General features: G+C 38.2%; 1 protein-coding gene across 6 annotated transcripts in view; it reads right to left on the bottom strand.

Moving 5' to 3' along the window:
• The window catches only part of msi2b (musashi RNA-binding protein 2b), a 306,045-nt gene that overhangs the window by 275,672 nt on the left and 14,618 nt on the right, over positions 1 to 15,755 (bottom strand). For all 6 annotated transcript variants that reach the window (XM_028031479.1, XM_028031480.1, XM_028031477.1 and 3 more), the window contains exon 5: positions 15,198 to 15,239. In XM_028031479.1, coding sequence (XP_027887280.1) covers positions 15,198 to 15,239 — 42 coding nt within the window. The remainder of the gene's footprint in view (positions 1 to 15,197; positions 15,240 to 15,755) is intronic.

Raw genomic sequence — 15,755 nt, forward strand, 5'->3', positions numbered from 1 at the left:
AGCAATAATTGCCTTGGTTATGTCATGGCATCAATTAACCAAGGAAAAAAAAAACATTCAAATGCTACCTAAAACATTTTAATTAAAAATCAGGGGCTAGCCTTTGCGCTGACTGGAGTGGGTGGTGCTGTCAGAGTAAATGAAAGTGAGTTAAATAACAAGGTCACTTATTCGAAAGGGACTCAGACTTTTGTCAATCTGTGATTTATGAGTAGATGTGAAAGATAATTATGTTATTGTTTAGTCTTCTGTGAAAACAGTGAGAAATGTTACATGAGCTGGTAAACAGAATTTTGCAAAAAACAAAACAAAACAAAAAAAAATCACTGCTTCTGCTAATATTGGCAATATGATCTACAATTACATGTTGTAGGTCTACCATAACCCAGCATGGACCACTATGAGATTCTTTGAGTAAAAATGACTCAGTATATACATCACAGCGTACATCAAGAATGCATAACATAATCTAATTGCTTGAATTTAAAAGAAAATAACCATCTCTGCTTCTTTAACCAAATGAAGAAGTGTGGCATCTTTTCAGCCAGCTGACCAGCAGTGTGGACAAAATGACAAGAGAAGGGAATATATGCTCCATGCATCTAAACAAACCTCTTGTCACTGCCTCCCTTTCTAAGGAAAAAACTATTTAAAACCTTGAACTTGGTAACAGGTCGATGCCTAATTCTCACCTCTTCAATAAATGCTCAGAAACATCCCTGGTGTGTTCCCCAGAACAATGACTTTCTGCTTTGTTTTTAAAAAGCCAAGTTTAGTACACATCACATCTTATTCCTCAGTGCTATCGCCACCAAAGCACTCAAACATGAATATATCTGTTTTGTGAGCTTTGTGTTAAGCCACTGCTGCTATGTTAAGCATGAAAGGTGCTAATTTTGAGTCATAATTTGCCACTGGTAAAATCAGAACTGAAAAGCTGCTCATCCAAATTGAGTAATACCAATAATTAAGAGTCAGAATAGTTTGAATTTGGCCTTATTGTAGTATTTTATTGTTGCTTTGTGATGCAGCGCTTACATGGTACACAAAGATGTGTCGCTTTTGTTCCAACTCACTCTTTAATGAGTAGTTTTACACACTCACAGACACCAGCTCTATTTTAACAGTTGTTTCTTTTCTTGTCATTGTTTGATATTGTTTACTTTACCACCACGTGCCAGTATTTCCCCCCCCCCCCCCCCACTCCCACTGGTGCCAGATTGTGTTTGCTTGTGAATTCTTTTCCAAGCCGAATTGAATGCAAAAAAAAATCTAATCTCTAGGACAGACACATAAACAGACAAATACAAATTATGGCAAGCCCACATGAAAAACACAACACAAATTTATCCAGATGATAAAATATGATGTGTCTGACAGTGCATCCAATGAAAAATTATTGGCATGAGCCAACATGTCAGCAGTATAATCGTGAATGATGTGCGGAAGAGAAAGGTCACAGCTGAGGACTGAGGCATTATGTAGAGGAACAGCTAAGCTCTTTAGCACTCTGACTTAGATGCAGTAATTCAGAATTGCAGAGTCGTGTTCAACACAAGCACAACATTTATTTTTTAGCAGCGAAATGTGACAAGCTGTTACAGATGTCATATCATCATATGAAAATAAACACACGACTTAAGCTAGGCGCAGATAGCAAAAAGTTCTAGAATGTTATAAATAGTTCATTGTTGCAGCAGTGAGTGACAAGACCCCATTGCGTGTGATTGCATAGAATAAGGCAGGTGAGGGTCTTCACCATAAATGTGCAGCTGCATGCCTGACAGCATGTGCTGCTGCATATTCTTCCTGCTTTTGCTTTGTTATAAATCAGCCCACTGAATCTAGCCGGCTCCTCTACCACCTAACAATACCATGCAGATTTTCTGCCACTGGGGCCATTTGGGAGCTATTAAGCACTGCCTTGGCAAAGCACGAATATAGCAGTAGCCTTTCAACAGCTCCCGCATCAGGTGGAAATCACAAATATGCTGCACATGGATAGAAATCAATGTGTGATTCTTAAAGTCGATTTTGCTTCACGAAGAAAAACTTCAGAAATTATGAATCCTTTTAAAACGCTCATCATGAAAAAAAGTTTTTTTATATAATTTTTTAAGTACCGGTATCTAAAATCCAGACTACAATGAAACTGTGACAAAAGTACTCTGTGCCCAAGATATGATTATTTTGGTGCGAAATGTGTTTATCAAACCTAGAAAACCTTCTAGTGACGTTGGCTGAAGCTGGTGAGAGTCGACATCGACAGCAGAACGAGTTCATCCAGGACTTAAAAGCCAACATTAAAACTCAGATGACAGTTTGCAAAAGAACTAAGTAAGATCTTAATGAAACATTTTAAAATGATTGACTGTAGCACTAGACAAGACTGTAGATATCAGTTTCTGTGGTAGTGCTTAGACAATTTAATATTGGTTCTTATTAGGGTGTATTTGAAACTTGAACTACTAAAATAGACAGTTGTATGCGGTTTTAAAAGTATTTGTATGTTTACTGTATTCCCAAAATGTTGACAACAGGTCTGTGTCTTGTCTGTAACTCTATCCCTATTTTATATTTCTCTTTTAAACAAAACACTGCCAAATAAGTGAACTAAAAAACTGTGAAAGATTTTACAGCCTTTTGTGACACAGTGTTATTGGCTTGCCGAGCAAGAAGTTCTTTTCTTTTTTTTTTTTTAAATCAACTCTGTCACCAAAAGAAGGGCAACTCGAGAACTCTCTCTCCTCTCAATTCAAACTAAAGATACAGCATGTCATATTTAGTTCCCAGGCTCATGCTAATAGCTTACACCTACTTCACCAAAGAAAGTCATATGCTGACAACAACTGGATAGCACTTTGCATTGCAGCTTTTACTTTGATGGTGTTGAAACATCACAAGATCTTATTATGCTCCTAAATTTGACCATATTTCACATTATGAGGGAAAAATCTGTTGTATTCCTTGATTCCAGCTTTGGCATTTTTATAGGACAGAGTTAGTTTGACGATAGTGGAAATTCTGAACCAGGTAATTGCAAACTAATCATCAAAAGTACAGCCAAGCAATTGAGATTTATAGTATGGATGATCCAGGAAAGAGATGTTCTATAAGACGAGGGCAACAAAAAGCTTTTTGTACCATTGCCACTAAACACGCTGCCAACACAGGCACAACTATCAACCTGACAGGTTTGACGAGCTGAAAGAATATCGTAATCAGAGGGGCTGGTACCCCAGAAAACTAAAAAACAAAAGATTCAGGACAGCACACGAAAAACACAGATATAAACTGTCACACATCGTCAAAGTGAGAAAGAGCGGTCTGGCAGGTGGGATTCCAATATCTAACCCTGCAAATGACAACTGGTTCCAATCATGGTGAAAACACTTGGGTGAGTTGGTCAGGCAATCTTCCAATCAGACAGACACATCCATCACATTAATGATTACAGTCAGGCTGTAATTTTACACTTAGAAACAAACTAAAAAGATGCTGTATTTATTGGCTGTTTAAATGCTCATGTTGAACAAGTAAAAGACCAAGCCAATTTAGAAACAACACAATTTAAATCAGCTCTGTAACAGTTGGAGCTGCTGTTTAATATTAGAATAGAGAAGACCTGGAAAAATATGCCTTGATGCTTTCTACATATTGTCACGTTACAGCTACACACTTCAATGCATCTTTTTAAAGGTTAAAGGAGCAGGAAAAAAGCTTCTTTTAAAAAAAACTGGTATTTTATGTATTTTGCAATTCAGGTTCAAATTATTTAAAATTGTAAAGAAAAAATAGTACCAACCACAACTTTCCACCTACTAAACGGTGCTATGAAGCAGAGCTGAAAATTAGAATTCTTTTATCTAAGATAGACAGCTGTTGCTATGTGACATCACTGTGGACAAACTATCTGGCTGCTAGCATGTTCGTCTCTGACACTGAATCGGATTTCGCTACAGAACTAAATATAAAACCCATCCAGCTGTACCACTTTGAACCCGTGATACAGAGTGCAGAATCTGCTGAAGAAGATCTGAGGAAGAAAATGAGGAAGAAAGCAACCCAGACAGGAATGCTGAGAGGATAGAAAATGCAATATGGTGGGTAGCAGTTTGTTTCATTTTCTGCACATTCTTTTGGTTCGTGATGTTGCGGAAAAAGGTCCCATTATGGCCACTGCAAATAGTCCCGCTGTGGTTGCTGTGTTTTTGCTTTCGGGACAGTAAAATATTGATGCAGATGCATCAATATTCCTTCAGGTAGTTTCTTTTGGGCGCAAATCTGTATAGTTATGTTGTAAAACCTTTGTCTTTTTGGTGCCTTCCAGACTTTGCAGTCCCAGACTCAGATTAGTCTGCTATGGCTTGAGCTCCCGCAGACATTTTTAAATCATCACAGTATGATGAATCTGCACATTTTAGTTAAAATCATAGACTTGTTTTTGTCAAACTCACAGCTGAAGGGTTTCTGTATCTTATGTTTTCTCCTACATATAATGTTGATTTTAAGTTATTTAAGTGCCCAAAGGTCTGTATTATTATTATTATTGTTGTTTTCATTTTTTTCATGTTAACATACACAACATTCCATTGTGTATGTTTCGGAAAACTAATATGTAGCCCTGCACCAATTGTGCAACTGAAGCCATACAATGCCCCATTTCAAATCCCCCAAAATTTCATTTAAAAGCAAAATCTATGTCTATCCAGTAATCCAGTTTAGGTGCTGTATAATAAAGCACTGAGGTTTCAGTTGTTTGACCGCAATGATGTGGTCAAACACAACATCACTCTGCCTCCTTCAACAGTTTGGAAGGGAAATTCAAACTCTGAATTTCATACAGTTTGTGGAATCTGGCTTGTTTTGGCCCCACTTACAAAAATATCTAAACATTTAAAGGATAGTCATACTGCATATACCATAAAATATCAAATTATGCAGATATTTGGAAAAACTAAAGAGGCCTTATTTGAGTTGTAACAAGGAGAAATAATAAACCAATAAAGAGAAATAATAAACCAAGGCATACGGGCTAAAATGAAGAACATCTAAAACATTTTTACGCAAAAATGGTTGAATGTTTTAAAATTGTTTTACACAAAAAGGTTAAAAAAAATTTAAAAGACTTTTCTTTCTCTCTTTTACTTCGATGAGGGTGCATGAAACCTGATGGAAAAATGTTATCTAATTAATGCTGATTTGGTGCATTAATTAGATGTACCAAATCATCTAATTAATTTGGTGCAATTTGGTGTGTAGTATTACTGTGAAAATACTACACAGTATTTTCTGTGTAGCTAACTCTACACATTTGAATGAATCCAAAGTCATTTGATGTGATTTTGGCCATATCTCACTCTTTGTTGTGTCAGTTTCAAACGGCATATTTGAGAACAGAGTAGAAGAAAGAGTAATATAAGGAAACAATGCAAAAGAAAAACTTGACAGCAGGAGGACGCCTTTGACCACACCATGGAGCTCATCATCCTAACTGAACAAGGCATATCTTTTTATTTATTTCCTACATTCCAATCAAACACAGACTGAAAAAAGGTCAATGTTGAAAAATTAGAAATGCATTCCTCATCAGCCTCTCGAGCTGCCAAAACAGCTCCCTGAAGTGATGACTTTCAAAGTTAAGTGCGCCTCCGCCTCTCTGACAATCTTTGTTTTTCACCCTGGATTGGTGCAGACTTGAAGAGATTGGAAGAAGAAAAAAAAAAACTGATCAGACTGGGAAATCCACCTATCACATTATTGCAGCGGCTAATTTAGAAGAGTGCTACAGCTGAAGAGGGCCCAAGGTCAGTGTCACTGCTAGTTTGTGATGACCAGAGCCACTTAGTTCGTGACACTGCTGTGATGAGAGAGCACTAAAAATCAAATACTAACAACCAAATAGAGACAATCTTTTTCTCATTTATGCTGTAAGAGCAAAAAAATAATAATACAAATGTTGCATTGTAGGATTTATGAAAAAGTTGCAAAGCATTTTTTATTACTTTTATATCCTGAAAAACGCTTCTCAGCACTAATAATGCATGATTAAAAGGATGTCCATCCAATTTTGATCAAATATCAATTTTAGCTACCAATTAAGACATCTATTGTCTCCTTGCCTCACAAAAGGAGCTTTAAGCATCGCAGAAGAAAAAGACTGAACTACCAACCTGACTAGATACAATAGTTCAAAAGGGTTCCACACACCATTTTGTACTTCTGTGGTTTTTTGTGCAAGACTTTTTTTTTTTCGGTATGTAATTAGGTGTATTCCATCGGCAAATGTAAATTTGATAAATAATATTTGTCAGCATACCGATATTCTCGATTGTTCAGTAGTAATCTGCATCTGTCATATTTTTATTACTCACTTGACCATGACGGGGATCAGAGTCCCAATTTTCAGAAAATAATTTTCTTTTATTATGTGAAGGATGTATGTGATAAAATGCACATTTTAGACAATTAAGTGCAACTACCAACTGCCGTCTAAAGTTCTTGTCTAGCTAGGTCGCACCAAATCTACAAGGTTCATCATTTCTAATTTGTGTTATTTAATGGCTTTGATAAACAGTGAAACAGCAATTAAACACAGAAACAATTTAATTATATTGGAAATAAAATTATTCTGAATACTGCTGAGAAATTCACCTAATCTGTTTGAAGAGACCTTTAAAGGGACGTAATGACGTGGCTCAGGGGAAAGTCCCTGGCTTTGGAACATCAAACCAGTTGTCAGCTGGTTCTTTATAGCATCAACTTAGGACTAAGGCAAAAACCTGAGACACTGGCACTGATTTTAATAGCTCTTTATAGTGTGTAGTCTGGGAAAGTACAAATATTGGACTGAGACTCCGTATCGACGGATGCTTGGTCTTAAATGATCAATATCAGGTACAACCCCTGGTGTAAACAGTGTAATTTCCACCTCAAAGGTGGTAACATTATAACATGCTTCCTTTGTGTAAGTCAAAAGCTTTCTCCCAGAAGACAAAAGTTGCTGTTCCATCTGAAACCGTAATGTTTTTTTAAACTGAATAACCTTTGCAGTGCAGCGGTTATTTCTCTGGATTGAGTCACGCCGGGTGTTGTTTTTCCATTTCTTTTATGAGGTTAATAACTGAAGGCAAACGGCAAAATCCCTGTGACGCGCTCGCTGTGCTTTACATTCATGTAAATGCTGAACTCGTGTTTGTTTGTGTTTGTTTGTCTTGTACATGTGTCTGTGTATGCACATCCATTGATAAGAAGTCTTGAGAGGCGCAGTGAAGGGCCATGCCCTCCTCTCCTGTGCTCTCTCCTCTCTATCCTGGCTAGCAGGCTGTCCTCATTACTGTCAGTCAGCATCAGGTTTAGCAGTGCCAGGCTCCTGCACAGCCCTCTGTCCTTTCTGCCCTGCCAGCACTAGCCTGCCTGACTGCTGCCATTGGTAAGCATTGTAAGAGCCCCCTCAATCCCCTAGAAAACCTAATTACTCTCCACCCGCAACCAAGGAGACCAGAGCAGAAAAGACGAGAGGAAGAGGAAAGAGGAATCACACACACATCCCCTCCATTTATAAGCGCTCTGGCAATTATTCAAACAAAAGAAATGTGTGTTCATATTATATCTGCGGCAAAAAATAATTACACTAGCATTCACTTTTACAAATCATTTATCTTTCCATTGAAGCATAAATATTGGCTGAAAGCACTGCGAGAAAAAATAAAGAGAACACAAGATACATTTAGGAAGTGTAAAATGAAAAAAAAAAAGAAACATGCATGAATCAAACTAAGCATCGCTTTGACTACCCGTTAACTGGGTCACTCAGTTGGTGATTGTGTCTGACCACCAAACAAACAGTCATTCATATGTCTCTGCTCTGGCCCCGTTTTCATCTGGAGCAGTTCCACCGAGGCCGCTGAAAGCGAAGGAGCTGACGGGTCAGGGATTTAAACCCATCTCCAGCTTCGACACAGCAGCCATTACCACGGAGGGAGAAAAACTCCTTGTGTCATTCCCTATCTGAGGGCGGGTTTGTTTATGTTGCCTCCATGGCTCTGTTTTTTTTTTTTTTTCCTTCTTCTTCAGGTTTGAGAGGAGTGTGACAGTGAAGAATTCCCATCAACTTGCTTGTCACTTTTCTGACATCTTAGTCAAAGTTTTCTTTGGTTACATTCTGACTGCATCTTGGTCTCTCTCCCTGTCTCGACGCATTTAGTGTCAGTTGTAAAATCCATTTTCAAAAGTGCATTCAGAGAGAAAGAAGAAAAAAAAGAAAATATTCCTTCAGCTGGACTTCTTGGTCGCTCACCGGAATAAGACCTGTGCTACACACCTTGAAATGCAATGTCGGCTTTAGATAATAGCCTGCACAACATAACATTCTCCAACACTGTGAGGTATTTACACACCAAAAAGACCTTGAGGAAAAAAAAAAAAGAGAAAGGAATGTGTAATATAGAAAGAGCCTTCTATCATAGCTGAAATGTTAGGGAGGGCTCATTGTCATGAACTGTGATTCTCATCAAAGATAATGACGCGGCATTCTGATGCATTACACTGTAGACTTTTGTCCTTGAATATTCCCTCGGACTCGTGCAGCTGCACAGATCTGAGTTGGAACGGGAAGCTGGTGCTTTTAATAAACTCGCAGGGACATTCAAAGGGACTGGCAGCTACAGCGGTTTCATTTTCCCAGCAGTGAGCTGTGTCATTTAAAATAAGGATCATTTTGAGGAGGGGAATATCATATTGCTAAATCTAGATCAAATAACTGAGGAAGGCGCAAGGCTGGATTTACAAGGCCTTGTAATCTTTAAAGACTAAGAACAAAGTGCAGAAAATTGAAGAGAGAGGGTACGACATGAGACGCAGTGAAGAAGGATGACAATGACAACGACAGACAAAGCAAAAAATAAAAAAGAAATGTTTGAATGGAGACATCTGGTGCCTCGTAAAAGTGAACCTCTACGTTTTGTCACATTACGACTTCAAGCTTCAATAAACTTTATCTGAATTTTAGGAGATTAGCTCATGTAGAAATCTTTTACAAAACTCCACAATTTCAAGTCAGGTTGAATGGACAGCATCAGTGAAGATCTCAGTTAAATTTAGCTATGGACTTTGACTGAACCATTCTAAAACAACAACATGAATATAGGTTTGACCTCATCTGACCAGACAACCTGACAAATGGCAGCTGGCAAACTGCAAATTTCCCACCACTTTTGAAAAAAGCCAGCTGTTTTGAATTAGGGCTGCATGATATATTACAAGTTTATCAGGATTGAAATATCACTGTAAGCAACATTATAAGTGCAAAACAAATATATATATACCTTGAAAAAATATTGGCTAATTAGACGACGTCCTGATTTTCTGAACTAATAATGTAATTGGTGATGCTTGTTTAGTGCAAAGGGGGATGATAAGGATGTCCTGGTAAAGTTATTAGCCAAAGCTCCACTGTTTCATTAAAACATAAGATGTAGTCAGATGCCCTGTTGTCAATAAAACCATGTAGTTGTGATTACCATCTTGACATAAACAATTTTTATATGATGTCACATGTTTTCTTAATATAACTGTTTACACATTGCAGGTCTATAAACATTCAGCTGTTGAATAAAGTCTAACTCCAGCAGATTTCCACTTCTGACATTCATGCCAGTGGTGAACAGGTGAAAGGTCACAGAGTTGGAAACATAGCTAAATAGGAGGAGAGCGAAATATATATTGAATTTAGCTCAATTGACTTTGTTATTACAGGCTTCACCTGTGATATTGGCACCCATGATTTTCCAATAGTGAGCTGCCTGACCGCCTAATAAGAATCAACTTACTAATTTATTTATATTTGTTGGATTCTGTTGTTTTTCTCCTGTCTGCAATACATGCTTAAATAATTAAATTAGGTGGCTTCTGAAGGTAACTGACTAAACTTTACTTATGAGGGACTGAAACAAATGCATGTCACACTTTTAAGATTTATATTTGTATAAAAAACAAACCTGAAACTTCTTAACCTTTTCTATTTGCTATCACATAAAATCCCATTATAATATAATAAAGATTGAGGCCATATAGGTGGAAGTACAAATGCTTGATACTGTGAATTTTTTTAACACAATAGAAAAGAACAGTAGAACTAAATCAAATTTTTTTATTCTATACAACTTCACAACATCTGACATTTTTATTTCCCAACAAGCTTGAACATAAAGCACACAAAGTTCCTGACAGAAATGTGTGGTGTGCAGACAGGTGGAGGAGGTGGTACTGGTCAGTTTGCCATTGAGAGAAGAGTAGATAGAAGAAAAAAAAGGGGGGGGAGCAAAGGGATGAACAAGTGAAAACCAGAGACGAGTGAGACAAGAAGAGGCAGAAGACAAAACAGTTGAGGCACATAAAAAGTAAAATTGAGAGAGTGCCTTAATGGTATTTCTGGCTTGCCATCCACCTTTACCCTAATCGTTATTGCCAATACTGTACTAACTAAGTTTTCTTTCTTGGAGCTGAATGAGAATTTTAGGGAAGAAGTGTCAATGCAAACAAAACAAGCATCTTCCTTCAACTGTTGTTCCAGCTGCTCTTCTGCAGCACACATCGATTTATGAAACAACAGAGCCTTCTTTCTACATCCCAAAGTCCGCTCAGCAGGTCACAGAAGTGACTCGCCCGACTCGGCCTGCACGGCAAAATCCCTTTGAAAGGTGCAACGAAAGGGTTACGCCCGGTGCTCAGTAAATCAAAGCTGCTCCCTCCTTTCATTTCCATAACAAGCCATCAGAACTCATCTCCCACTGAAGTGGCCACAGTCCCACTGGCAATTAAAATCATGCTGGGACATGTTATGCTTGTGTGTGACTGCACTGCGAGAAACAAAACCAGCGGCGGCAGCAGCGGTAATGACGCCGGCAGCTGAGTGGTAAATCTCGAGCGATGTCGGCAGAAACCGTCTTTGATTCCTCTGAAAATAAAATTGAAAAAAAAAAGAAAAGAAAAGAAGGAAAACAAAAACCGTGTCCTCTTTTACATATTTCAGTTCAGGTCTTACTAGGAAATATCAAACAAGAAGGCTCAGAGACTGAATTATCTCATCTCTGTCTCCTTTACCACATTTTGTACACAGTTGCTAAACTAAAACGGGAGGGTGGGTTGTTTTGGTGTGTGCGCGCAGCATGTATTTTTGGGAAATAGAGAAAAGCACGGATCTTAATACCACACTTGTTTGTAGAAAGCTTCATAAATAATTACACCTGATAAAATGAAAACATCTGCTAATAATGTTTTCATTCACTAAACCAAAAAAAATGTATATATTGGAAAGAGAAATTACTTATTTATTTTGTTTTAAATTAGTTTCAAGCATCCGCTTTGATCACTGGATGATGCGAATGAAAACCTGTCCAATTCAGCTGAAAAAGCGATTGATCATCACACCTTACAATTACTTCACAGCTATTAATCCAAGCAGTTCATGAAAACCATAATCCTCTGTTTTTACACTTGCCAGCCACTTATCACATCTGCTAAGCAATTTCCAGGTGTGAACTGAGGGTAGAACTTTGAACAATGCTTTGGAGAGCAAAGCAATGCATGATGACGGCTGAATTCAGTTCATCCTTCCTGTGTTTGTATCCACGTTGAACAGCAACCACTGTAGGGACCACCATCCAATATGATCGGTTTTAGCCAGTAAGCCGGCGGATAAAGAACTGTTTATTTGGTGTGGAAGTAAATGCTAAGATGCTGAAACCTTTACAGAGGAATCCTGGCATTCTGAAGCCACGTCCAGCTGCCTATCTAACAAAGCCTTGGCTATCCCCAGACAGGCGAGGAGGACGCGAGGCATAAATGAATGTGCATAAAGCACTTTGCATCACATCATGATTGTTTAATCCTTTCATTCGCACCTGTCAGTCATCCTCAGATGCAAACTAATCCTCGAATATTTGCGGGCCAGCCTATATTGATATCTTTTCACTTTTTTTTTGTTCTTGTAAGCACAACCTCCAAAAAAAATCTAAGATTAGGTAATGTAGGAGAGCATTATTCATTTGTAAGGTATGGCATGGTCTGCATTTCCTTAGTCTGTTTTCTTTGATTGACAGGGCCGCTGGTTATCTCCACTTTGTGCCCTTTACCAATACTGTGTTGCAAATGGATACAAAACCATAAGATTCCTTAAATCATGCAAACATATGATTCCCTAAAGGCAAGTTTAAATGTTAGGAGGAAAATCTACTGTGTGTGATCTTTACTGTACTTCGCAAAAGTATTTTTACTCCTCCTCTTTTTTCATAGATCTTTCTAAATTTCACATGATAACCCTGAGCAAAATTGTGCAAGGCTGTGAAATGAGAGATAAATGATGCATGGCAAATATGAGTATGAAAAGAATTTTGAAGTGCGGCATTTAATCACTTGTGTTCTGATGCCCTTAAATAAATCCAGAACAATTACTGGAGTCCGCCTATATGAACTTTAATCTCAGTATAAATACTCTGTTCCGTGAAGTCCTTGGGGGTTTGTTGGAGAAGATTAGTGAACAGGCAGCAGGAAGACCAAGGAACACAGCAGACAGGGAAGGGATAAAGTTGGGGAAAAACTTAAAGCAGGGCAAGGTTCTTAAAAAAAATCCTAAAAAACAATCTGAACATGAACACACCATTCCTGCTACATAAATGGTGGTAGCATCATGCCATGGAAATGCTTCTCTTCAGCATTGACACTGATGTCAGTCAAAGTTGATGGGAAGATGAAGGTGGAAGTCAATCTGTCATCAGGGCAACACTCTAAACAAACAGCCAAAACTGATGTGGAATGGTTTAGGTCAAAACATATTCATATACTGTGACCTAGTCAAAGCCTTGAACTATAGCCAGTTGATATTCATTGTGTTGGTCAGTCACATTACATTATAATAACACATACTTAAGCTCTAAGCTACTGTGGTCAAAATGTTCAATTGGTTGGGTTGAATACTTTTGCAAAGCATCATAAATAATCTACTCTGTAACGTATTCCCACAGCAATTGTTCGGTTCACTTTTTACAGGTTTGTGTAGCTACAGAAATTGATTTTGTCTTAAATGTTAGACTATACTTAACTACACTTCAGCGGATGTGTGAGTTTTAATATATCCTAATGACTGATGTCGAACACCCTTGAGTCTGTTTTCTGTTCTCAGCAGTCCATGTTTTGGGGCAGTGTCAGGAATGTCTGCTGATACAAGTTGGCTTTTTTTCCCCCTCTGATCCTGTCATCCCGGCACAAACACCCGCGCTTGTTTACAGTGAAATGTCCTCCTTGTTCACCTTCACCTCCTGCCTGTTTTTTTCAGCATTACGCTACGTGATGTACATACTGTATAGTTTTACCATATTGCAGCACCGAGCAGTGGGAGGTCACCGGCGAGGTTGGCGCCGAAGCCGCCGCTAACTCGTGAAAACGCCGATTTGCTCTCCAAAGCCAAAGCTACTGAGGTACCTGCCAAGCTGAGCTTCTTTAAAACAAAAAGGCAACCTATTCAAGCAGCCAAGCAGGCAGACAGCAGAGGCAAAAGAAGGGACAAAAGAAAGCTCATTCTAGACAGAGAAGAATTTAAAAATAGGAACATCTGAATGGGTATTCTTTCGAGTCTTAAACCAGCTGAATCTAAAATACAAACCACTGCAATGTTAATCTATTGGGTTTGATCCAATTGTTTTAAGAACCTTTTTAATCCACTTTCAGTAAAACCATTTTGCTATTCTCATAAGATAGATTTATGGCTATTTAACAATTCATTGTAGTAGTGTTTTCACAGTGTCATTATAGTGCCAGTTATGGAAAGTATGCGTTAGAAAATAATAGTGTACTTTCCTTTTAAGTTGTTGCGAAAGTTAGCATAATGGTTAGGAAGAAAAATATAAGCAGAAACCCACACAGCAAGCTGACTCACTTGTTCGCCTAATAATTGGATGCATCATCAAACATCCGAGTTGTTGTATTGCACCTTCAACTTTTATTAGCAAAGCTCGGATGAGATGAAGTTAAGTCGATAGGCTTGCCATGTAAGAAAAAGTGGAAAAACACCAGTTGTTTCTCAGCTGCACGCCGATATCCTTAAGTCACAATGTGCTCTGACTCTAAAAGCTTCCACTGCCAATTCCTTATTTGAAACGTGAACAAGTCTTTAACAATGCCCCTCTTTGTGATCCAGGGAAAAGGAGAAAATCTATTATCGATTTCCACCTGGTTTAGGTGGGGGAAAAAGCCCCTGAAAGCGATGCTGAATGGCGCTACAGTGCACTGCGCCATAGCTTGCACATTAATGGCTGGTGGATGGTGTGAGGGGGCATGTCAACAAAGCCCCTGACTACTCCACCGCGCCATCTGCACATGCTGAATATTTAATTGTCGATGGAAGCGCTCAAGACCAGTAATCAAGAAAAGAAAAGATAATACGCATCATGAAGAGCCTGTGTGACAGTTCCTGCATGATTGGAATATGGCTTATTTCTTCAATCACCCATTGTTTCAGTGCTAATTGTGACAATTTCTGCATGCATGCCACACAATAAAGATATTTCTAAATCACTCATGTCATTCAGTCTCATTCAACTCTGGATGTGACAAAAGAACTCCGACTTGTAATTCAGCCAGGAAGTGTAATTCATCACTGTCAGATGAGGAGTCACCATTCAGTTCAGAAAAATGTATTCAAGGAACTATCAGCCTAATCAGTTAAAAATAAAACTTGCCCTTTAATTTTAAATGTGTGCCACCAAAGACATTTTAACAGTTAACAAAAGACAGGAGCATCTTAATTATTTTCATCCCAGCTAACAGAATTTAAACTTATTTCAAACAGCAATGCACTGCTGCCTTAAAGAGGCAGTATAGCTCGACTTCATACCACTGCAGCAACGGGACTGAAAACCGCATCAGGAAAGAGTAATATTACAGAAAAGCTGCCAGATTTAAAACACTACAGAAATAAAGAAAAATAATGTATTCTTTCATCACAGCTGAAACCTCCCCCTTCATCATCTGTAGGGGTAATTGCTTCAGTAAAACAATATGGCCAAGCTGAGAACAACAAATCCAAACTTTTTGTTTTTGTTTCTCCTTGTAAAGGTTGTGTGAGCACAATAAAACTTAGCAAGCAACATGACGCATGATCACTTTCTAGAAGCGCTGCTAAGTGAGAAATTCATTCTTACCTTAGGCTGGGCGCGACGGGGAAAGGCAACCTTAGGATCAATCTGAAATGAGAAGAAAACGACACGTTTGTTGTAGATGGAAGAAACATGTCCGCAAAAGGACCACAAGTACAGCTGCTCACAAAAGACACAATTTTTGTGATCGAGAATAAAATTTCATTAAATTTAATAGGGGTTTAAAAAATAGAGGAAAATAGAGCAATGTCGCCCTATTTTTCTGCAATTCTGAGAAGTAACATTGGTGCTCAGCTAAAGAGAACAGTGAACAAAAGGCTTATGGGTATTGAAAAACATTCAGTGGACAGATGACCCCAAAATATATACTTTGGTTTCAATACACAGATAGTAAAAGGGAAAATACCATTTTCCAGCATACTAATGTTATTCTAATGGTAAAACACAATAGTAGTAGTGCCATTGTTTTATGCTATTTAAAAAAAAAAAAAGAACGGGTAATGAGAAGATGATACCGACACCAATTTATTTTATTCAACTTTCCCGCAGTCACTTAGACCCCACATGTTTTTTACTCTGTGCACACTCCGGTGTACGGAAGAG

This window comes from Xiphophorus couchianus, chromosome 11 (assembly GCF_001444195.1).
Source record: "Xiphophorus couchianus chromosome 11, X_couchianus-1.0, whole genome shotgun sequence".
In the NCBI taxonomy this organism is placed as follows: Eukaryota; Metazoa; Chordata; class Actinopteri; order Cyprinodontiformes; family Poeciliidae; genus Xiphophorus; species Xiphophorus couchianus.